Genomic DNA, 26,298 nt, shown 5'->3' on the forward strand with positions numbered 1-26,298 from the left:
AATATGAGGTTGGCTGAACTTCATTTGATCTTGCTTTTAATACCAATGTGCTTTGAGCAGATACATTTTGCGTAAGTGATTGGACAAATACTAATCTTAACAATCTGACGCAACTATACATAAGTAACAGATAACACATCAGCAGTGATGTGATGGAATAAACCTTTATTTTACCAGGAACTCTATACATCATAAACAGCAATCTTGATGGTGTCTATTTGTATCCTAATGAAACCTTTCTGAGTTTTAAATGATGTGCATGAGATAAGAGAGCACGTATCATGTCTACAGATTGGACTGTTTCATTATGAGTACATGGGTCATTCAGTTCTTAGATGAGTTTTATTTCAGGATTGTAAATAGATTGGTATGAATCACCCAGGCAGTAGTTTGATCCAGCCAATTATCCCACTGAGTTGAACAATAGCATTATAATTGCCAGTAGATATACAGCGAGTGGGTGTGGTATAGTTGCATTTCTTACACCACATGTACAAAGTCTTAAGGTAAATATATTTTTTGATGCCGAAAACTTACTAGGATTTGAAATTTATTCGATGTCAATTAACTATGAATTGACAGAAGATCTACCTCTTTGCAAAATCTCATGGAAATCCCAGCTGAGAAACAGATAGGAGCAGAAATGTGACATCTTCAGAATTAAATATACAAATGTTGGTTGTATGTAACCTCCTGTTTTTCACGCACTTTTATTCTTTCTTTACAGTCTCCACTGAGGAGCAGTGGCAGTGAGTGGTCACTCTCAGAGCTGGATGTGTTGCTGCTGGCGGGCACCATTGGACACACTCTCAGCTTGTCGGCCAGCAGCTTCGTAGAGGAAGAGCACCAAACCTGGTACTTTCTGCTCAGCACCCTCTGCCTCGCCATCTTCCAGGATGTGTGCCGCAAGTACTTCAGAGAGCAGAGTAGCTCGAGAGATGAGGAAGAGCTTATCCTGCCTTCCAAAGACAGTCACCCCTCTGCTCACCCTAAGGCAGAGATGTACTCAGAGAAGTGGTTAGCATTAGCCACGCCGCCCTTCACTCTGCTCTGCTGCCGGCTGCTGCGTTCGCTCAACCAAACCGGGGTACAATGGGCTCATCTTCCTGATGTCGGACATTGGCTTAACAGGTTGGCTTTACTGATCCTCTAACATTATGAATATAAAGTGCTACACAAATCTAAATTAGAGAAACATACAATAAAATTAAATAAGCCATTTAATTTCAAATACAGAAAACATTTTGAGAAGAAATTAATAAATTAGTATATATTTTAATGATTTATTAAAATGAGTAGTTATAAAATCATTCATTCTTATTTCATTACAGTTATTTTATATTTCATTACAGTTATTTTTATATATATATATATATATATATATAGCAGAGAAGGGAGATCATTTTGATGTTATTATGATGATAATCAGAGAAAAGACACAGGGCTGTTTATACAGCATGAAGAGAAGTGTGTCTCTGTCTTTAGTTTCTCTGAAGTTCCTATTAGACAACATAATTATATTTAAATTCAAATGTGCATCTGAAAATCTACAAAATCTTCATTATGTTGTTTATTCTGTCAAACAATATTTTGTTGCAGGCTGTAATGAGCATGGGGCGGCTCGCAGATCTGGGGGCTAGCAGTCTTGTGTTATAGTATAAAGTGTATTTTTTATGTGACTATGTGGGAACATGTAGGTGACAGGACATTACAAAAACTAATTTTCAACACAGCTACAGTTTAGGAGGAAGAATCAAGAGATCCAATGTAAAGTTGAGGTTTCAGTGCAGTTAAAGTGAATGTTTTACTGTTTGAAGTAGTTTCCGCAGTCATGCAGGGATAGATTCATAATTAAAAGGCAGAGACACCAATTTGTTCCCTAAGACAGTAGCCCTTCTCAGTAGATGAGAACGCAGTGCAGCGACAAGTTGCTCAATTCCCATTTGTCTCTCTGCCTACATGTAAGTGTGAGAGATCAATAGAACAAGTTCAGGATTTTGAAAGCTATTATGGGAGGATCTCACCTTCTGAAGTAACTATAGACGAGGCTGGTTGAGTGAAATACACTGGGAAATTACTCATGTTAACCAACTAAGTCTGAATTATTTGGTCATCACACGCACTCAAGGGAAACAATAGGGTGTTTACACGTCTCTTCCTCTGGCCCTGTTCAGACTTGTTATTATCATCTGTCCTGACTGATCCCATCTCAAGTGCTTATGCTTTGTGCATATGTTAATATGTTTGTGGCCACCACCACAATATCAACACTGATCACAATGACTAATGTTTTATCTTACATTGATGAAATTGTTTATCATAGCTGCACCCATTCATTCATTCAGTCCCTCCTGAGTTTGCTCGCTCTTGTTCTCCATCTCTCTATTTCAGCTACGTCGACACACACATTGTCCCTAGACACATCTGTTAACTCAGACTGGGTAAAAAATCATTTGATCTTAATGAACACAAATTACATGTATGTTTATTTGCATGCAGAGCGGGGAAGTGAGATCTGATCAACAGTGGTCCCAGGAGACACATCCAGCACACTTGTATTAAAAAGAGCTATAAAAATAAAGTTATTATTGTAATTATTTTAATGTCGGGTGTGAACCTATGAAATGTTGCCTGAGAAGCTGACAGGACTCTCCACTTACCATTCTAAAAACAAGATTTAGAAGGGAAGATAGCCTTCTGCTCTGGCTGTAGAAGAACTATGATTTCTGTTAAACTGTGACTGGTAATATTTGTCACCAGCACAAGGGCAGGGGGGTTATGGTTTGGTTCTTCAACATGCATCACATTGTGAAGAAGAGATGTGAATTCTGACCTTTTTCATGTCCGGTTCTAACCCTTTCAACCCATCCTCCACTGCCTGTGGCTTAGATAATGACATCTAGGCGGCGTTACACCTTATCTTGCCTCAAAGTACCCAACTTCAGCTGCCGTCTGATTCAGCTAACGGCTAAACACACAGCGTCTATTCAACTTTGATATGTCCTTTGAGGTCTAATTTCCTGTCTGTGCTTAGTTTGGTGTAATTTCACACTGTATAGCCTCAAATCCAGGGAACAATCGAAGATCCCTGACGCTTTACAGTTTAAACTACTGCTGGAGGATATGATGACAGTGTTTTATCTTATCAAATGTTCTCTCTTGCTCAGGGAAATGTACTTGAAGGTTTAAGCTTTATTTTTGCATTTTCACACATCCTATGATTTCAGGCTAAAAGAAAGGAATATGTTTACACATGGTAAATATGGATGAACTTCAGTTTGAGATTTCAAAGTGCCCCTTCATATGAGATTGCATGGTCTTTTCTTTACCCCATGACTATCTGTCTCTGTCTGTCATTATGTTGTAGCTCTGAACACAAGGTGGTTCTCTCCCTGCTGGCTGCCTTCTGTTTGGTTCTTATCTACCTCCTGGTTCAAAGACGGTGCTCATGGGTCTCTAAGGTCGCCCTCGCTCTCGGACTTCTGGGGGTCTACAGCTACCGGGCAGCTGTAGGCAACATCTTGTTTCCCTGGCAACATTCTGGCCGTACCCCATCCAAGTAAGTTTTTTGCGAAACCCTGTAAACATGTTTTCATTCACTGTAACAGTTGGCAAATTGCTGTCCCCTGTTAGTGAGCTAATTTAAACTGCCAGGTTGGGCTGTGATGCAGTTGAGCGTGCAGACTACAGCACTGCTTGTGTCATCTGGGACAAACACTCAGACCCACATCGTTTTAACTGTGATGATGAACTGATGTACCCTTTCTCTTTCTTGCTAAATGAGAGCACAGACTGAGCAGAGAAATTGCAGTGGTAATATATCACCATGCAGAATATTGGAATAATAGTTTTATAGATTTGCTTTTCATTTGTCTTGAAAAGAAGAGGGTTTTTTTTTTGCAAAACTATGCATTGTTCACCAATGCTGAGCAATGAAAAGGTCACTGAGTGGAGGGTCTGGAAGTATATAGAGACTCCAGATGTGCAATATATAGTACATACTGGAAAGTGAAATTTGGAATCTCAGTGCCTGTTTGAAAGAAAAGCTTTTGATTCACCAGCAGATCTACATTCCACCCCTCACCTCTGGTCACAGGCTCTGGATAGTAACCAAAAGCACAAGGTCACTAAAACAAATGGCCAGAATGAGTTTTCTCAATCTCTGAGTTCAGACATCCGGGGAGAGTTCTGAGTTGTACCTCTGCTCCTTTATGTAGAATGAGGACAGCTGAGTTGGTTTGGGCATCTGGGCATGCCCAACTGAGAGGTGAGAAATCACAGGAAGGGTATATTCCATCTGGCCTGGGAACACCTCAGGATCACCCAGGATGACCCAATGTGAGCTAGGATTGTCTCCAGCCTCCAGGGGACCCACATATTGTAGATAGTGGATGTACAGTACAAATATTACAATGCACAATATAACATCAGCATGGTAGCATGGTAGCAAACTGGTTTTAGCATTTGGCTAATAGCCCATCTTTTACTCTGTTCTTAAATTTTTTTTTTTTTTTTTTTTTAGGAGAGTTTGGATTTCTTGAATTCAAATGTATTGAAACCTTCAAAGTATTTTCTTGTGGGAAAGAATCTCCTCTCCTACTCTTCAACCTTATCATCACATCACATTTATTTTACACATGATAGAGCATTTTGTGTAATCCATAACCCTCTAGTGTCCAGTGTATATATACATACATGTATACATACATATACATATATATAATATATACATATGTGTCTGTGTGTGATGCTTCAGGATGATTTATATGTAATAGCAGTAGTTAGCATAGTTCAGAGAGAGGGAATCAACAGTGTTTGAGCCCCTAACTGTGGTAATTTTTCACTCTGCAGGCTGTAGGTTGGCACAGAGTTATCTGTTACTAACCCCCGTCAGAAAATAATGAGTGTGCATGGCTGCACAGAGTTCTCCTGTCTAGTTTTCCCGACTTCCCTTCATCTACCACCAGTACCTGGCCTTCCCTAACCTTTCCTGTTCTCCTTGGCAGCCTCTTCTTCTCGCTCACCTAATTAAAAGCTCAACCTCTCACCCTTACTCATACAAAGACACCTGAACTGAAGCCACGCAGGGACCATGGCTCCTTATGATGAGCTGTATGATTGACAAGGTTCATGGCTGACCCAGTCCTTCAGATTTTTCCTCAGACTTCAACAAGTTGATCATTAAGGTGTTCTGCCTCGAGGATGTATTTTAGATTTAGTCCACACTGCTTTTTATTCTGTAGAGCTAAGACCAACTTTAGTTTTTGGCTATAAAGCTTAGTTAGTTGTTTCTGAAACCCATTTTATCTTATTTGTTGAAATTGATAGCCATCAATAAGTAAAGTCATCTGGGGAAAAAAGGCCCTTGCAAGACTGTAATAGACAGGACCAATGTTTTCATTAGGACTGAATCATGATTGGCTGGTGTAAGGATCTGTCACTAACAGACCCGCCTGCCTTTGTGCAGCCTCTTACTGAGCATCCCACTGAGACATGCACCACTGAAGCAGAGACGAAGTTAGTGAACTAGTCCCTGAGAAGTCAGCTTCTTGCAGTGTGTGTTCATGTGGGCATGGCTTTGATGAGGAGGAGAAAGAGATGGGTAGGGATATATTAGTTTTTAAGTGTAGCCTGCTCTTGACAACGTTTTCTCGATCACTAACTCTAGCTTTGAGACAATAACAGGCAGTCCCATGATGGAAATTGAATTTGTTTGCTGGGTAAGAAGAACATATTTGTGCCTTGCACTAAAATAATGTTTTGATTTTAGTTTGTTGCTTGCAACTGCTGAGTTTTTGGAATCAAATAATGTGGTGTATTTCCCATGGCTCAGATTTTTTTTTTCATCTCTTGGTTTGGTATTTTTAAAGAGCCCAGTTGGATTTCTGATGATTCCAGATACAATATCACAGCAGTTTCTTTTTTTCTAAAGTCAAAAATCCCCCAAAATGCAGCACCTTTTCACTTTCTGGCTGCTGTAATTTTCATTTTAACCATAACATGAATATACAGAGGAATGACTTTGTATACTGACCCTTTTCAAAATCTGCTCTTCCTGCATTACTCTGTGTTTTTATCACTCCTCAGTCCCCTCCTTGCCTTCCCTTTGTGCCAACGATCTAATTGTGCTGTTGCATCTTTCAAAATGGCTAATGGGTTTGAGAACCGCCAACGCTTCTCACTTTAAACGGTTCAAAGAGATATTTGGATTGATGTCACTGTGGATACGGTTTGACTCTCTCTTTCTGTTTTTCTGTCTCTCCCGCACACACCCTTCCTCATGGCATCAGAAATGAGCCTAAAAATAGACTCGCTGTCAATTGACAGGGAAGACATGTAACTTAAATCATTTTTATTTCACAGGATATTGAGAAAATCCTCAATAATACCTGAGCATTAACAGCACAAAAAAATAGATAAATCATGCAATCAAGGTAACATAACAGATGAAGCAAATTAAATTATTAGAAGAGGAGCTCCAGTAGGAAGTAGCTGAACATCAAAGCAGCCAGCTGAGGGCCAAACCCGTCGGAGTCTGTCTACATCACAGCCACACTTTGTCGCAGTCTCTATCACCCTCTGTCGTCATGGCACATCTTCTACCAAACATGAACCCAGAAAGGAAGTAGTGATGTATATGTTTTCGCGTGTGTGTGTGTCTGTGTGTGTCTGTGTGTGTCTGTGTGTGTCTGTGTCTGTTGGTGTCTGTGCGTGTCTGTGTGTCTATGTGTGCCTGTGTGTTCCACACCTGCACAAAACATGACCCATTTTATCATGTACTGCTTTATCTATGACGGGGCTGTTGTGCAGGTTCCCATTTTAAAAATATTCATGCATACCGATCCTGTTTAAAAATGGAAATGTATTCACACTTGTCCCAAAACACCTGTGAACCCCCGCCACACACACAGTCAAAGAGTAACACACACATAATTCAGTTTTCCCTTTTATTAACCGAGGGGTGACTAATTTTATGTTGTTTCAAGTATTTTCTGTGTTGTCTACAATATATCAGTGGTAACAATTACCCAAGTCTTATCCTCTGACTTCAGGCCATTGTTTATAAAACTGCTTTGGTCTAAATCACGCTGCTGTTGTGCTTTTCTTCTTAATCAAACATAAGGCTGCCAGTAAGGCAGATATATCGATCCAGTGGTTTGTTTTGTAATTAGATGTTTAGTCTGTAACCATTGCTATAAAGTCTGCCACTTACTCCCAGTGGCACCTCAGTAGTTGCCACTCCGACATACTCGGTTTAATCCCACAGAAAGTCCAGGGCTCAGGCGCAGACCCTCATCGTTGTCAGCTCTCCTCTGGCAGTGAATTACTTGCTTTGGTTGATTTACTCCAAGTGTTACCCTGATGCAGGTGATTGATGAAGGGTTATACCAAACATGTCGAGGGGATTGGCCATCGTCTTACCTTTTCTTATTCACTTGCTGGAACACAAGCACTTGTTTCCAAGGTAACAGGCTGTGTCTCTGTACCACAGCATGACAAGCTACTATTTTCTGTCCAGTGTTACATCTATTAACATGACACAATGCAGCAAGTACGATTGATTGACTGGCCATGCCCCCTCTATCATGTTAAATGGAGAATATCTCGCTTAAGCTGTTTTCAAACATCACCTGCGGAGGAACTCTGGACAATTGGGACTTTCTCCTCAGTTTTCCTTTCATACATGCACAATGCAGCAGGAGATTCTCTGCTCAGACGTGTTCACAACAGCAACAAATCCTCTGGAGGATTCAGGTGAGGGTTGGTGCAGCAGACAGAGGCAGGGTGTAACTTATTATTTCTGCTGCTGAGATCACAGGTTTTGTTAACAGCACACCAGCGTTAGCCCTTATCGCCACAAAGTCTCTTCACATCATCTGTGTCTGCTTGTGGGACTCTACTTTTTCCACCAGGGGATATTAGTTTTTTTTTTTTTTTCATTTTTCATTTTTTATGTTAGAAACGTCATCAACACAGCCAACCCCCCCCCCCCCCACACACACACACACACACACACGCACACACACAACACCACCCTCACTCTCTGTGTATTCTGCAGAGGGTTTTTTGCCTTGTTCTCTCATTTAACTCCTCTGGAGTTTCTGCAGCATTTATACCTGGGCCAGGCAGAGAAAGTCCGCAGAACCGGAGATCCTCTGGAGTGGAAGATCTCATTCGCACAAAAATTTTGTCATAAAAATTTCCCCTAATGAATTTAAAATGCTTAAATATAACTCTTTCCCTCATTTAATGATGAGGCTCTATGAATTAAAATATGGCCTCGCCTCTGCTCCCAGTCTCCCCACCCTCACAGCACCACCTGCAGATGAGGAGCCTTTTTCAGCTACTGAGCCCCACCCACAAGTTGACAGGATTTGTTTCTTAGATTTGTGACATCAGACTGGCATTTGTTACCTACTGTGTTAAAGTGGACACACTCAGCCATGGTTTTGACTTCTTATTTCACTGAAAATATGTCTTCAATCATATAAAAGGACCAAGGGGGACATGTTAACATGTTTAAAAGGTCGACTTAAAAAAATCCTGGTGATGTGTATATTATGAAAGTGACACCACACTCAGTTTGTGAGCAACTGGGTTGGAATAGGTTTTGGACACACTTTCAGTGTTCACCATTTTCTATGTAGACTCACCTGACAAAATAATCTTTGATTAATGAATCCATTTAGGCTACAGTGTTACTGCATCTGCTTTAATGAATGTTTAATGACTGGCCTTGTCTTATTAATCTGATCGTGACACTGTGAAACAGAACTGAAAACTTGACTCTTTTTAGTTCTCAAATCCAAGAGATCTCAACAAATGATGCCAAAAAGCCTCAGCATTGCTCTTAATACTCTTAGTACTCTAGTGAAGACTCAGCTGAAGACCATAACCACAGCATATTATTATTATTATTGTTTGTTATTGTTCTGGATAAAGACTGAGCTTACTGTGACATCGGCCCTTGCCTTGGTCTGAACGACAACCTGCCGTAGGACAATTGAAGAACTCTTACAAACCCCTTTTGAAATATGACACTAATACATATATGAGGATGTTTTTATAGGATTGACGTTCAATGCTCATGACTTAAAAAAATCCCTGTGCTGAAAGTTGGCAGGAACAAAAACTCCCTCTAGACTGGAGCTTCAGACACAAACTGCCAACAAATAAAAAATGCAGCATTATTAACCCAGCATTTGCCATTGTTATTCTGTCTGTCAGCTTGCTCACATCTTTCTTGTGGAAAACTATGACTTCATTGTTTATTTCCATCAAAAGCTTCAAGTGGACTGAAGGGATGGTAGAGCAGGGACACAAGGGTTTGTGGAAGTGCTGTATTGTTAGTGCCTGTGTAGTAGCTGCTCATCTGGAGAGATGGATGGTGATCAGAGATTTCATATAATTTAACTTAGAAGTGGACATTTTTGAGGAATCTGCTGCAAAGCTGTCTCATTTACACTTTGAACTGTAGAGAAAGTGTGATATACTATAATCAGAGGAAGCTTAAAATTGCTGCAGCCACTTTTGGGAGAGCTGCAGATGGAAACATGACATTAACAAAAAATTGCCTTTATTGTTTAGACAAGAAGTCGTGCTTGTGCTTTCTATTTTGAAATGTCAGCGCAAAAAATGCCTCCCACCATAATACATTTGCTTCAGTGTTTAGAAAATGTTTATTGTTTCCAGCTGGTGTGGATTAATCCTCCAGTCTTTCAGAGCCAAATACACAGGTTTCAGAAGGGAAGCCCTGTATATCTCATATGTTTCTTTTTTCTCCTCACTCTGCTTCCTTTGTGTAAAGCATAGTTGTAAAGATATCATAAAACATAAAATGCATGACACAGTGCTGGCTGTTGAACACAAACATGTCGAAGCAGAAAGATTAGTTTGTAATTATCTCCATTTCTCCACCATGCAAACTAGTTTAGTGAGCCCGGCAGCTGGAAATCCATCACTCTCCTCTCATAGAATCAAATCCAGGCCAGGATTCTCCGCTTTTCTTTTGCATAAAATAATGATGAATACAATCCCTGCCATATTGTTAGGGGAGTTGTGAATATTAAAGAATAGTGCTGTATGGAGCATATTACTCTGCTCCTTCCCCCTGTTCGAACAGGTTTCCATAAAACACACTGATAAATAATACATATCCAATACTTGCTCAACTCCTTCAGGGTCAGCTATTATCCTGTGGTGCTCATGCAGCTTGACTGCATCCTGCTGCAAGAGAGGCATTCTTTTACACTGTGAAGTGAAACATGATTCTAATGTGTGGACTTAGATTCTCTAAATGTATAAATAGCTTCTGTTTGGCTGTAGACTCATGCAAATTAAAACAGGAATGTTTCTATGTGGCTTTATTTTTGGTAGAAAATATGACCAGAAGTTATATCGAGACAAAAATGTTCATATCAGTTGATATCAATAATTATCCCAATAAATGTCACATTATTATTTATTTTAAGTTCAAAGACATTTTGCTCCCGAGTGAAGGTTTTGGTTTTAAACTCTTCTTTATAAGCAAATACAAACACTCAATATACTGCAATTTTATAAATCTGAGTTTGATCAGTTATATGTCCTTTCTGTGCTTTATCGATAAGAATCAAATTGATAAATATTGGACGTGTTGACATTGATGAAACTTATATTGCAATAATTAACAACCTTGTTTTAATACCCACTATGTAATTCTGAATTTCATCTGGATTTTTGTGGCCCAAAAATACATCATCTCAATATTTAATAATTTAATCTACTGGGCTACCTCATTATATCTTTAATTATGTGTAAGTGATTGTAGAACTTTGATATTCCTTCATATCTGATGTTTTAAATTTAATTCATTATGGTCTTAAAAAGTGTTAAAAAGGAAGAAATAGCACATCTTATTATATCTATGTTTGTTGTGGCAAAACTGTTTATAAAAATGGAAATAGACTAAGTATTGATAAATGGTTAAAAGAATAAATTGCACCTATATGCTTCTGTACCAGCAGCAGCATGCCTCACTTAACTGTATGAAAGGTTGAAGTAGGATATTGATTTCTAGCTTTCTTAGTTTTTAATAGTATGTAATATGTTCTTCTTCATTTTATATATATTTCCCTTCTTGAAAAATGAATGAAGTTTAAAAGAAAAGTCTCAGTTTCCCTGAGGCTGTGACACCATGAAAATTCAGTGACTCCCTAAACTTCATTAGCTCTTAATGCTCTTTATTTCCCCCCCCCCCAATCCATCATAGACTATTATAAAACAATTTATCATTGCCATAGCTCTTACCACCCATTTGTTGTCTGATTGTGTTTTATAAAGGCTAATTTACCCTTCAATTTCTTCCTCTTTGGACAAATGTTAATACATGTAAATTAATTAAAGAGCAGATTTGAGGGGGAAAACGTTTTCATTTAAGTTTCTGTGGATAAGGGCATATGCTGAATGCCTGAAATGGAAATTAGACTAAAATGTAATTGCCTTCATAATCGAAAGCACTTTTCCTTTAAAGCTTCAATTTTAGGAGCATATAAATTATGGATAGTTGGAAAAGGATTTTTGTGGAGTAAGCCTTTTAGATGGAGAAGAGCCTCGGTGAAACTTTTTTAACCTTGTAGTAGCTTTAGACATTACCCCCAAATTCACTGTCATGCACCACAGGGGATTAACATAGAGGACTCTCAGATTGTATTTTACTGTTTTTTCTCACCTCTTGGCCACCTGATTCATATCAGTGTAGGTTAAACCTTAAAAGCTCACAGTATTTGACTGGATTTGTTCGCTTACTCCATGCTGTGCTATTATCACCATCCTGACATGCTACCTGCTTCTTTGTCATCCATGTACATTTTTAGCCAGAAATATTCAGTTCAGTCTAAACAAATCGATCACCTGTGTTTAAAATAAGAAACCCATAATGTAAAGAAAGACATTTTCCATCCATCAGTTATTTCACCAAGTTATGTTTTGTCTGAATCTGCCTTTTTGTTAGTTAGCAAAGTCTCCATGGCTTTTCCAAGGGGTGGAGCATGACCCAAAGAAGAGCCCATTCAATTCTGATTTTGATCAAGGGACGGATTCAGGGTCACTTTCTTTCACATTGTGAGATGGTGTTTTTTTTTACAGTGTTGTTGATTTCTCAGAGATTCATGGATCTTGATGAAGAAATCATGCGTGTTTAAAGGACTAATATTTATTTATGTACAATTTCAGATCCAAATAAAAATCTGGATCTAATTCATTTAAATCTACACTATACTGAGTGCCATTCTAGTATTTTTACTGCTTTTTGTCTATCAGCAGGATTTTGCAAAAACTACTATAATGATTTTCTTGGAGCAGATTCACTTTACCGGCAGATCAATAATTTTTTCACGTTCTTTTAACATTGTGATTTTCTTTATATGAAAAAGCAGGCATGTGTAGAGTGCATGTATCTATGAACATGTGACATTCAGTGCGGATCTGGGTAATGATCCCAATGTATCTCATCTCTGTACATGTATATGCAATATGGTGGCAAAGCCTTGGCAGAGGTCTGCACTCTCCCTTTTAGTTGTGTTAATAAATGCAACAGTATGTTTCATGTATTTTTGAAAAGGTTTTCTGTGACTTCCAGGAGGAAAATGAAGCTTGCAGCAATAAGAGCCTTGTAACTGTGACTATATTATATGAGTGAGTTTATACTCTTGCAAAATATCAACAGACCATAAATACACCTGTGAAATATTCAGTATTGTTGGGCATCTGCCGTAAACTTCCACTGTAAACTTTGCAGAGATGTCAGTAGTCTGGATTTGCTGTTGTCATCCATATTATTATCCCTAACTGTTCACAATTTCTGCTCCATTCAAGAAATAGAGTTTAGATGAAATCTCACACAACCTTACAACGTACCGAAATATGTTAATACAGTGTTTCTCAGTTATAATGATGCAGAAATAATCACAACAGACAGAGTGACGGGTGTGAGAAAGTCTGTCTTCCTCAGGCAATTCATTCTGTCTTCCACCTTATATTATTAATGTTACATTGACACACTGCATACTGAATGAAAGAAAGGTCATGATTTGTAGAAATATATAGAATCCTGTCTAACAAGAGATGGGGGTATGGAATTAATTAAAGTAGTGAAATGTAAAAAGTTGTTATAACAGAGGGATCTGGATGATATATGAAGAAACCACTAGTATAATGTGAGGCTGTTCTTTATATATGAAAATGTCTGAAGACCCAAAGGTTTTTGTAAATTTATGTTAATGATTGAAACATAAAACAATGTCAGCTAAATAAGAACTACTGTTTTAAGCTTAATACCTCCTCTGTGCTTTCCCCTATTCAAAGATAATGAGAACACTTTTTCTGGTTCTGTTAAATTCTTTGATTTGATTTTGCTCTTGTCATTTGTTTTACAGCTTTTCTTTACTAAGAAGCATGAGTTTTCTTTCATTACCACATAAAGCTTGCATTAGATCATTTTCCAAATGTCTCAAAATCTAGCTCTGGATATTTCATTGCTAAATATATGAACAAGTGCAGTGAGATGCCAGAATCCACATCCCAGAGTCACGTACCACATTGAATATTGAACGAGGAGTTTTGTGGGTGGAAAAAATCAATAGTGGCTTACTGCAAATGTGAAAGTGACACAGTCTGGAATCTTTCTCTTTTAGGGGAACAGTGGAGGCACGCTTTGTTTATGTCTTCGTTTTGGGCATCCTCTTCACGGGCACCAAGGACCTGCTGCGGTCCCAAATCATCACAGCAGATGCCAAACTGAAGAGCAGGGGATTGTGGGAGATTTACAGCGGCTTGGTTTTGCTGGTCTCGCTGCTGTTCCGTGCCCACAACATGCCCGTGCTGTGCGGCTGCCTGTTGATCCAGACGCTCATGGCTCAGTTTATCTGGAAGAAGCTCCACTACGACGCAGCCCAGACCACCATCATGCACTACTGGTTTGGTCAGGCCTTCTTTTACTTTCAGGTAAACAAAAATAATCATGTTAGTGGTGGTGCACATTTTAATAGCCATGTTTCCTGTCTGAGTTGTTGAAGTGTCATTAACCAACAGCGAAACCTCTAAATAACTTTTCTCCACAACATTTTTAATGGGAAATGTTGTGCATTTGGAGCCAGAGATTGTGCGGCAGCATTTGGAGGATATAGCCACAGTAGATATGTCCCACTAATCCTGAGTCAGTCTCAGCTGCCAATCATGTTGTTTCACCCTTTTTTGCATCATAATTAATTAAAACAATATTACCAGATAAATGAAACACTTGAACAAACATCGATGTGATAGGAACTACCTAAAATGACAGAACCATCTTTTTGTCTTTTTTATCACTGTCACATCGTCCGTCTTACAGTCTATGGGTCTATGATACAGATACAGTCTATGAGATTTAACTTAGTAGTGGTTAAGTCTCCAGTTAGAATAGTTCACCAAACTGGTCTTGTTAGAAAAAAAAAACAATGTCGTAAAGCTTTTCGCAGCTGAATTTTCAACAAAGACGTTTAAAAGAAATCTACCACTTTTTTTGTGTTACCAGGTCTGAAGTGTGGTTTACTTGAGGAAGGCCTGTAAATGTGACGACTTGAGCTGAGCTGCTCAAAGGCCAAAAGTGTACACTGTAGTTTTACAGTTTCCAAATGTTAATGTGCAAGGCTTTGTGTCGAGTTTCTGTCAACTTCTGAAAAGTAACATGAGACCCATCATGATTCTGATATGGTCATCATATCTCTGGGTGAACAACAGCTGTTTTTGCAAAGGCATTTGTTGGTTCCTTTAAAACTGAATTCTGGGTGCTGCAGTTATTGATGGTTTTGCTCCTTGACAGTAAGATAAAAGATTTATAAATCCTGTTATATCGCTTAACTTTCTCTCTTCAAATTTAGCTCAATTCAATCAGTAGAACTGCTCCAGCAAATCCATAACACAAGTTGTGTTATTAGAAAACAATAGCAACAATTTATAAAACTGCATGATGCCAACTACACAATGTCAGAGGTGAGGAGCTGTGGCTCATAGAACCAAACTTGCCGACGCTCACATCTTCAAAAGTGAGTTCAGAGAACAACACACTCTTGTGTGATAGTAAGAGACGTCTAATTTAAAGCTGGCACACGGAGTGCAGCAGCATTTAGTAAAAGTATCCCCACTGATAAGGGAAAGTGTAATAGGAAGTGTTTGGGTCAGAGGAAGTGTTTGTGTTTAAATTACATTACCCAGCACCTGTGCTAGTTGTTTCCTGTGGATGTGTTACGGTGTTATGAGCTATGACTGCTCCTTATAGGCCCATATGATACCTGCCATTTGATTTAACCTCTACCCAAGGCAGATATTTGGTTAGCAGCTGTGTACGGTTGTCAACACTGAACTTCCACATCGCTAACAATTTAATAACCCTCATCACCTTTGGGTCATTAATACTGTGATGGGCTCGGGAATAGACCGCCACCAGACAATTTTCAGTCTTACTGCCCAGGCATGTAATCACAGACCTTTGAGTAATAACGTTCTCAACGAAGCTGTAACCATAATGGATCTGTAAAGCTGCGACACCGTGTATGTGATTTAGATTTACTGCTCTGAAACAAAAACTGCTGTTACACAGAACATTCAGCAAGTATAGTTACAGCGGATCCTGGACCTCGGGGCTGCAAATTAATCAAAGTTGTAAGATGTTAGCGCAACAATAATGATAATAATAAAGTTTATTTATAGAGCACTTTTCAAAAAACAGGTGTACAAAGTGCTTCACAGTCATAAAAACTACATTTGTGCATTTACTAGATTAAACAAATTAATACAGGAAACAATGAATGAAAAATCCACTTTGAAAAGACTCTTAAAAGAGGGTACTGAGGTAGCTTGTCTGATTGACAAAGGCAGGTTATTCCAGCTTTGTGGAGCCCTCACAGTAAAAGCTCTACCACCCTTCAAAGCAAGGCTTGCCCTGGGTACCGAGAGTAACGGCTATTTAGCAGATGGAAGGCCGTGGTCAGACCTGGTATTAACATCCATCCTGAAAGTGTCTAATGTGACCACTTGCGATTGGATGTCACTTCCCTGCTCCTTATGCAAATAATCATGACTCATTTATGTTGAGTTTACAGATATGTCCGATGTCACTGTTGTCTCAACTGCATATATTATGAGCTCATCCTTGTGTTTGAGCTCGTCTTGAAGCTGGCTCCGCTCTCTTTTCAAAAGGTCATCTTCCTTCTATGTGATTTACACATAAAGAAATTTAATATTTATATTTGTTTATTCATTTTTGCGTCTAGCGTGCATTAGAAGCGCCATCAACTCGCTTGCGGTGAATCCAGCAGAGGATCCTCTGCTGTGTTCACACATCAGATTCTCCCAGATTTGTCCATGCACCTCCTCTCGAGAAAATACAGTGTTCAGTGCATGTCTGAAAGCAGCTTTATAGGTTAGAAGTGAATCCTTCAGACTCTCAGCCATATTCAACACTCCTTGTACAGCTTTAGCTGTTTTAAACAGCCGGTGTGGAATTTTGGTTGAATGTAAAATATACGTCAAGGCAACTTTCCTCTCACAAATCTCCCTCTTGCTTCTCACTACCCCTTAATTCTCCACAGCTGCTCAACTGTAAATACAGTTAACCCCAGTAATTGTGTGATGTTGACTTTGAGTTTTGAGCAGCTTTCTCACTAACTGCCGGTAGCCGGTGCTCTGTGAGGATGACATCATGGGTTTCAGGTTGCCCACCGCGGCTCCAGTTCCCAGGGGGTGTTTGGGGAGCACAGGCCTGGAGAGCAGATCCACGCTGTGAATAGACAATCCCTCTCTCCTCCTTCAACTCACACACACACAGTGATCTGATCTCTCTGCAACCTTGGCCTGAGCTCAGGGTTTGTTATTGGCTCAGTTATGATGTGTTGACAGATGAGGCAGATGTGTGTTCCCTAGCGTGTTGACTGTTTGTCGGTGCTGCTCTCAAAGTTGAAAAGATCTCACATAAGTTGAGTAAAGACAGTCATGCTGCTTCAGGGCAACCTGGTAGATGTTTGGAATGCTTAAAAATCTGTGTTGTCAATTAAGGAACACTGCACTCGCATGTGTATTATCATGGCTTACATAGCTGCTGAACCCCTGACATTGTCCTGACATGTTCCTTAAGGGCTGTATGTGAGAACGCAAATGTCAGAGTCAGTTCCTCCAGACATTTCCTGGAAGTCTTCATATCAGCCCCCTAGTAAAATGTTCGTAATATGTCAGAGTGAGCCCATTCTAAATGAAAGGGATGATGAGGTCTGCTTGGTAAGGCGACACAAGGCCATTCAGTGATTTAAAAACAAAGATCAATTCTAAAAACCATTGATATCCAGTGAAATGAGGCGAGAATGGTTGTATGTGCTCATACTTTTAACTTCTTGTAAGAACCCTATAGCTGTGTTTTGAATAAGTTGGTGGTGGTTGATTGATTATTGGGGGAGGCCTGTGAATAATGAGTTGCAGTAATCCAGATGACTGGAGACAACAGGATGAGATGAGGGTTTGTGCATTATTGAACCTACAGATTGATCTGATCTGGACAATATTGCTCATTTGACTGACAGCAGACTTGCTAATATTGATGAGATGTCTAGATCAGAATAGTGTAGAGTCTCATAAATATCTACAGAAAGTTGGATTCCAAATTTAGTCGATTTCTGTTTTTTTTTTGGCAGCCTCAAAACCACCAGAGCATAGTAGGATATATCCCAGGTGACGTCATCTGCAATGACAGCACCAAAAGAGTTCAATCATATCACATTATGGACTGACTATCTGACAGGAGAGGATTTAGCTGCTTGTTTGTAGCAGTCATGATGGAGTGATGGACATGTCAGACTTTGCTTCAGTGGTATTTCTGAGGGTTTATCTCCATCCCAAAACCAGATGGTCTGTGAAGCAGCAAGAAGGTGTTTATTCTTCAGAAATGAGACAGTTTGTGCAAAAGCTCTGATGTGTCACCGGATGTGTATGAATTTAACCTAGCAACCTTCTGTAAAAAATATGAATCATAGACTGTTTTAGAGCTGAGAAATGAAAGGTGATCTCTCATTTGATTTTCTGGTCTCATCAGTTCTATAGTTATTCTGTTTTGCACATACATCAGCATTTTGCAAAGCATGAATTCAATGTGTGGAGGCAGCGGGAGTGCACGTGTTCACGCATGAATGTCGTTCTCACATGCAATAGAGTGAAAGACAAGTTCTCGTATCTGAGAGAGGACTGTAATGTCTGTCATTTCCAGATACGTGCAAAACTGCATCTGAAACTATGAGGCCTGTCTGTCAGTGTGGACAGTAAAAACTGTATGGATGATAAATTGTACTGCAAATAGTACTTCAAATAGTACTGCACATAGCAATGCAATGCACCTAGAGCACCAAGTTAGAGATTTGTTATGATCTAGATGATCAATAAAAAACACTGTATATAAAACCTAGGTTTGAAGTTATTATCCTCACGGAATTACAGACGTTAGTACTCAGACTTTCTCAAACAGAGGTGTCTGGAGTCATCGCATAGCCATGCTTCTTCTCCGCGTGGTGTTCACTTCAGCTGAGAGCTCTCATCGACCAGCCTTGCTCTCTGATAGTTGTTATGACAATCAATTTTGTATGGAAATTCATACATAAAACATTTTATGCTCTCCTGCTTTTTCATGATATATTTGTCGATGATGACTTCAGCAGGTAGAAAACATGCATATGTAGCCATCAGCCTGCTCACTGATATTCACTGTGTGTTTGTTTAAGATGGAGCCAGCTGTTAATGCTCTCGTCCTCTGTGATCACAGACGGCGTGTGCACAGAAGGGAATTAAACGATCACATGTTCTATTGCTGCTAGTGGTTCATTGTCGCATTCAAATGTAACAAGAAAGCCATCCTTGATCTCTGCTGATTCCCAGAGACGTTCTTTTTTTTTTTTTTTTTTTCCTCGTGTGTGTTCATGCATAGGGTGGAACTTAAATGCAACAGCCTTACAATCAGAAGAAATTGTAAAGGTAATTATCACTTGTTATGCAGAAAGAAATTGAATTTGTCAAGTAAAACACTTACAAAGTGAAATGCTAATGAGCCAATTTGAGCTTAATCGGAAAAGATCAGAATGTGCCACCCAGAAATCAGATTAGGCTCCTGAGCAGCTCGAGTTTGAACACAAATGACTTTGACTGAGAATTCTCTCTTTGGGACTAGACTAAAATTATTACAATGATTTTATTATGAATCATAGATAAGGAAATATTACTTAGAGAATGGATCTATACTGATCCCAAAAACTAAATAAAAGATAACATATGTCTCAGGCCTTGTTTCACATAAATTACAACAAAAACAAAACATCTACAACCAAACAACAAAGTAAATACATGTACATACTTATTGCATCACAAATTATGAATAAGTTGCTGCCATGCAATCAATATCTTCACTTCCTTTAACATTTAGAACTTGGTCAATGCAAAGACACTGAGTGTGCATTAGGTTTTTTTTTCTTCTTTTCATTCAATTTAAAAAAGCTTTTATTAAACACAGTTTGTGATGAAACAACTATGGAAACATTTTCATGAAATATTTCATATTTGCACATTTTGTAGCTCTTTTTGTGTTAGTGTTGCATTATGTTATTACATTCAACACCGTTTGTTTTCCTTGTGTGAATATATCCAACACTTACAGCACCATATAACTTTGTTTGTTGTGGCTCTAAATCGTGATTGTACTGCACTGAAAACACTTTCTCAAGATTAAAGAAAAGCAGAAAATGAAAAAGGGTTGGTACAATTTTAATATCTTGAGTTGACTTCAGGCATATTTCCCTTTTTTGTTGGTTGAATAAATCAGAAATACTCTTGGTATTAAGAAAACCAACATATGGTAAATAAACGTATGCGCACAAACATGACCTGAGTGACTCTTTGAGTTCAGCTCCAGATAGAAAGCTGTGGGCACTGCTCTGGTCTGAAAAACACAAACAACCAGGCTGCTGGGAAGTTGCCAGAAGCTCAAAGTAATGATGATGAAGCAGAGGAGCAGGCGTCCGAGCTCTGAAATGCTTACAAAGCTTCACACACAGATCTTTGTGTACTCTTTTGTCGGTACACAGGGTGAGTTATTCCTGCGCCCCTGGCCATGCTAAATAAGAATTTCTTGTGCTTCTGCAGGGTAATTCCAACAACATTGCCACCGTCGACATTTCAGTCGGATTCATCGGACTGGAAAGTTACGTGGAGGCACCTGCCATCTTCTTAACGGCCCTCAACACTTATGCGGGGCCCCTGCTCTGGGCATGTCACCTGGTCTGCTACCTCAGCTCAGAGAGAGACCGGTAAGTCACTCTGACGCAGTTTGTACCTTGCTTGCACGTCTGCAGTTTCCAGAAGAAATAGAATTAGAAACTGTTCTGTAACTAAAAGCTTTAAGGAATGGAGATATTGTTTGAATAGCTAAAAGTAGTTGAGAAACTGTTGAAATAATTATAGAGGTGAAAGCTGAAAGTAAAGAAAAATGATTATTTAAGAAGTGAATTAAAGTTACTAATGAATAAACAGTTGAATAACTAAAAGGCATGAAAAGGCATCAGTCAAGTTTAACTTCCATCTTTTTCAAGGCAACCATAACACTCACTGTTCAATTTTAGGAAAACACTATTGTAATAATAAGTGGGATTTTAGAGCAGCTGTCACATGTAAACAAATCCCTGGTAAATAATAGTCTGTTGCTATTAAAGAAACCCCCTGATATAATATAGTCACATGGTTTTCATTGTTGCAAGTTTACCTTTCCACCTTTCACAAATACATTTATAGATCTTACCTTTCTCACAATGTTTAAGAAGTCTGCTCCAAAAGGAAATGGGTTCTACTCCTTTCACCAAGTTTCATTAAAATAATAGTAGTTTTTGCTGAGATCGTAATCCTGCTAAGAGACAAACAGGCAGCAGTGATACTTGGCAGAAGTAATAATACAACAAGCAGATGGATGGATGGATGGATGGATGGATGGGTGGATGGGTGGATTGATGGATGGATGGATGGGTGGATGGATGGATGAGACATTGATGAATAATAACCCATTTGGAACATTATGGTAAGTTGGTTTTATTGTACTTTAAACCATCTCTGGCATCTCACCCACACAGCATCATCACTGCTGAGCGACTCCAGAGTGTTTCTTTTTTTTAATACTTTTTCATTCTGCATCTCTCTGCGGGGACAGTACAGGTGCTGTTATAAATATTCTGTTAATTGGCAGCAGGGTGATTTGGCTTGCAGGGTATCAAAGATGCATGTAAACAGCTTAACCTGCATAACACCTAAAATGGAGAGAGGCCAGGAGCTTAGCTGCTGTGTGTTTGTCAATGGAGCCAATAAGTACAGCTCCCCCTCAGCATGAGGCCCCTGCACAGTGCTGAGTGATGAGCCCTGTGTCTTGCCACCAGCTGCCCTGCAGACAGAACCTGAACTAGAATCCTCCTTTAATGTTGATAAAGTGTGGTATTTGTATAAAATCAGTTTGTTTAACCTGCCTCTGTTAAAATGCCAGTGACAGAAATTCAGGGGTAAATATAACATCTATCTGCAGCCTCGTGATTTAAAGTCACTACAATTCCTTAGCACAAATGTTAGGGTGGGTGTATGTTTCCATGCATGATTTAGATTCTTAATCATTTTCGAACCCACATTTGAATATAATGTGTTTGACTTTTCAGGAGCCCAGACAGTCTCTGATTAAAAAGTTCTACTCATCTTTAAACGTTTGCATTGCAGAGGCAGAGCCTGGGGATGACAAAGTTGATCCATTAATACATCTAACATTTCTGTCCAGAGTGGCTCCCCTCTGATGACTCGCCGAGAAATGTGATGTGGTTTTTAAAAGTCCCAGAGAACATCTCAATGATGTTGGTGACAAAGACACAGAAACCTGTAATGATGTCCATAAAGTTTTCTCTAATGATACCCCCAAAAATGTCCACTTTAGCATAGAAGTATCAAAATGTATTCTCCACATTGATTATAATGGCCTCCTCCATCTCCTCTAGCATTATACTCAGGTAAAAACTAGATTTACACTTCTCCCTTCACTGCTCCTTCAGAATCTCAACCACATGTATTAATTCTCACACATTGCCAAGGTGAACCACTAATCTCAACAAGTTGGAATTGGCCACCACAAACATTGGTCAAGTATCCCATCCTTCAATAGTTGGAGCAGAGGAATGATGTTATTCTCTCGTTCAGGATTAAACAGGTGAAGTTTCCACACGATTTATTTATTAATAGCTCTAAGAAAGAGGATTAGCAGACAGGTAGCATGAATATCCTTGTTGCTGATTGGCTGGAGCAGTGTTGTCCAGTTTTCTTTTTCAGACATGATCTCTGGAGAATGTCTGCAAGTGTGTCACCACTGTGTTCTCATATTGGCTCATTAGAAAGTATTATACAATATCAAAGTTTTTACTTGGGGGCTGACAGAGGAAACTCGCCTCTCACTCTCACATTTGTGTTCTCACATGCAGACCCTCTGGAGAATGTCAGGAGATTATCCGGAGTTCAGTGTATGACTGAAAGCAGCTTTTGTTTCCCAAATACAGAGTCAGAGCTTTGTATTTAAACCATACTTTTTCCAGCCCACACATAGAACTAGAATTTAACAAAAGGTAAATTGGATTAAATTCCTAACCCCATCTATAAGAGTAAATGGTAAATTCAAAGTAAAGCCACATATTGTACCTACACCACAACAGATCCGCCAAAGCTGTGGCATAGTATTCATGTTCTATTAGAAACAGTAGAAACCCTTGTGAGAATAAGAGAAGGATCTCAACACAGTAGCACAGGGGAATGACTTCACAGGGACTAAATATCATCACAGATATGTTGTGAATTTCATGCAGATAAATGTATGTCCCTCTACTAAAAAAATTGTGTTCAGACGCAGCACAATGTGAACCTGAGGTCCAAAAACAACAATGTAAGCAGGTGGTAAATCGCATTTAGAGTGACAGCGCGATTGATCCGCCCACAAACAGCTGCTAATGGGAGGTGATGCTGGTGCCTGAGCTGCCTCGCTACACTCACTGTGGGTTTACTCTCCATAACTCAATCACCAGCGTGTTGTTCATTCTGCCCCAGAGTTTGATATCGTTTAACCTAAGATGCCCTTCATACATCAAATCCAGCTTGTAAACATGATATTCTACACGACATGACCATCTTGCATTGCTAACATAAATCACAGTGTGGTGCTTTCCATAGAAGCCCCACTTGTAATATGGACATATGAGACTAAAATAGTCTCATCCAGAGACACAGATACAGGTGCTCATTTAAGATTCACTCTGCAGCGTCAGCAGCTCAACCACAAGGCAAATCCTGGAAATGGGCTTTGATCAATAGCTATTCTACGGGTTTCCCTGGACACCGTCAAAGTCCACTTAAAGCCTACTATGGTTGGAAGAGAATGTTTTCATTGTTTTATTGTTCCACATAATCACTGTGGAGCTTCAAGGCTGGCTTATCAGAGGAGACTCATCTCCACTTTACTTTTTTCATTAAAGTCAGATACACAGACTCAAAAACAAGCAGCAGAAATCCTATTCAGGTCAAATTATTTTCTACATATCCTTGATTTCCAAGACACTCAATTGGCTCTTTGAAATCTTAGTTGAGAGGTGAAAAAGCACAAATAGAGATGATGTCTGTGGATTTTTTTGTGCTGCTTTCTACAGTGAGGTGTCGCTTTACTGACATAGTGAACTGCTGGAGGACAGTCAGTCAATGCATCGCGTATCTTTCATTTTGCACTTTTTAACGTTTAGAACAACCAGACCACAACTACTTTTTTCTTTTACACCCTTTCGACTTCTTTCTTCTTCTTCTTTCTACATCTTTCTACATCTCGTTTTGTTTTACAATTCTCACTTTTCCAACCACACTCTAAATGACATCAAGCTAAAGTAGAGCTAAGCTTCTTTGTCACCTCATTCATTTATAATTTATAACTGCGAATTAGACACCAAGTCAGATATGTGGCACATTTCCTCCACCAACAGGAGGATGAAGTCGCTGGCAGGATTTTACAATTTAACCCACCTGAGAGGTTGCACATGAATGTTTCATCAGCTCTTTGAGGTCGGACACAGAAATAAACTTAAGCTGTGTTAAAAACAGCAGCACTCTGGAAGTAGCCATTAGCTGAAGAGCTTCACTTTTATGTAAATTCACAGAGTTTGATGGGATTCAGTCTCATTAGGGCTCGAGCACTGACAGTGTTAAGTCCTCAGTCTAAGCATATCATATATTATCACACAGGTCATATGTTAGCACACACTTTGAAGGGTTAACTATTTGTAATCTCATAGTCGCATCTGAGTTCATACAGACTTTTTCTTTTCTGGGTCTTTTCACATAGATGAAAATCTGGAAGTTTTCTCATTGATTACAATAATACAATCACATTTTCTTTACTGCCTCTTGGGAAACAATTTTACTCTTACTCTTTTTCTTTTGCCACTTGCCTACTCCACCAAAATTGTATTATTGATTATTGTTCATATTACATTCTTCTCATGTCTACCATTTTGTGTGTGTGTGTGTGTGTGTGTGTGTGTGTGTGTGTGTGTGTGTGTGTGTGTGTGTGTGTGTGTGTGTGTGTGTGTGTGTGTGTGTGTGTGTGTATCTGGACTCCTTCCCACGTCTCCTACCTTATCAGTGTGTCTTCTCTTGTCTTGAAGTTCCTCCCCCTCAGCTGGGACTCTGCCTGTTTGAATGAAGCCGCCTGTGTTTGATTTTACATCATCTCCTAATTTCCTCGTTGCATCCATCCTCCTATCATGCAGGTTTACAGTTATTTACTTCTTCAGAATGTGCCAGCAAACCATAATGTTGTGTTAAGGTGATTGGATCAGACTGTTCTCCTGGCTACATGTGAAAGATAAAATATTTAGAACGTGAAAAATGTGGCACCATCAGAAACAGTTGTCACCTTTTGTGACTCAACATCCTCACGGATCATTTAGAAACAATTAATTGATTGAGGATGACCTTTGCTCACAAGGAAACTTGTCTGTGTTGCTCTACAGGAAGTGTTTCTATTATTCACAGCACAGAGTTGCCAGCTTTGCCTCCTGCTGTTCTTTCCTCCTCTCTGATGCATCTTTTTTGTCTCTGCAGGAGCCCGGTTGCAGTCGGCCACGGTTGCTACTGCTTGGCCCTGCTGAGGTCTGTTCCTGCTGCAGCCTACATCGTGCTGGTGACTGTTCTGCGCTACCATCTCTTCATATGGAGCGTCTTTTCACCTAAATTACTGTACGAGTCCATGCACCTGCTGCTGACTGCAGGGATCTGTCTCTTCTTCAACACGATGGAGCACAGCCACAGCTCTGCTACGTCATAGGCAGAAACGCTGACCATTAAGAAAATCTCTGGAGTCGAAGGGTCAGATACAGTCTCTTGATTTTGTGTGTAAGAACCGCTCATAAAGACTGATAGACACTAGAGCATGCTTATCCTCACTCTGTAGTGTACTCTGTTCACAGTATGTGAGCAGATCCTTCTGAAACAGTCCATCATCTGGACTCTGAAAGTCTTCTTTGCAAAAATACTTTGAAAATGCATTTACAATGTATTTTTGAGCAGTTTATTTAATATTTAATACTTTCTAACGAGAAAATGTTTGTGGGTGAATAAAAGTGGAATGGTGGAAATAAGCTTTTTGAAGGAGAATAACTTTTTTATACATACAGGGTGCTAACTCAGGGATCGGTGTACAGTGAGTAATAGAGTTTAAGGTTTTAGCTCCATGGGTTCAACATCAGTGGAGAAGCTTGTGTGTTTATGTTGAATGGAATGTAAACATGATGTTTACAGAACTGAACTCTGCTGAACTATTATTGAATAGATCATCAACTCAATGACTCATCGGGGAAAGTAAAAGTACTATTAACATGGACTATTTATATAACGCTTCTCCTGTCTCATGGACGTCTCTAGGCGATTTTACAGTTCACCCATTCATGCACACACTCAAACAGAGCTCCTACATGCATCATATCTTTTTCTATCACACTACCTTCATACACTGTCAGCCCAGTCGTCAGGAGCAATTTGTGTGGTTTGGTATCTTGCCCAAGGACACAATGAAATGTGGACTAGAAGAGCCAGAGTTCACTTTACCGACCCTCCGGTTAGTGGACGACCTGCTCTACCTCCTGAGCCACAGCCGTCCGATAACTAAATTATTAATGGCTGAGTTCCATTAAGCTGCTTCAGTGT

General features: G+C 39.4%; 1 protein-coding gene across 1 annotated transcript in view; it reads left to right on the plus strand.

Annotated features, from left to right (window-relative positions):
* pigg (phosphatidylinositol glycan anchor biosynthesis class G (EMM blood group)) overlaps positions 1–25,733 on the plus strand; it is a 60,525-nt gene extending 34,792 nt beyond the window's left edge. Inside the window, exons 9-13 of the mRNA XM_020083698.2 lie at positions 728–1,131; positions 3,368–3,559; positions 13,674–13,983; positions 20,188–20,351; positions 25,198–25,733. Of these exons, the coding sequence (XP_019939257.2) occupies positions 728–1,131; positions 3,368–3,559; positions 13,674–13,983; positions 20,188–20,351; positions 25,198–25,420 (1,293 nt within the window). The 3' untranslated portion in view covers positions 25,421–25,733. The remainder of the gene's footprint in view (positions 1–727; positions 1,132–3,367; positions 3,560–13,673; positions 13,984–20,187; positions 20,352–25,197) is intronic.
* The last annotated feature ends 565 nt before the right edge of the window (positions 25,734–26,298 follow it).

Source organism: Paralichthys olivaceus, chromosome 9, assembly GCF_024713975.1.
Source record: "Paralichthys olivaceus isolate ysfri-2021 chromosome 9, ASM2471397v2, whole genome shotgun sequence".
NCBI classification, from domain to species: domain Eukaryota; kingdom Metazoa; phylum Chordata; class Actinopteri; order Pleuronectiformes; family Paralichthyidae; genus Paralichthys; species Paralichthys olivaceus.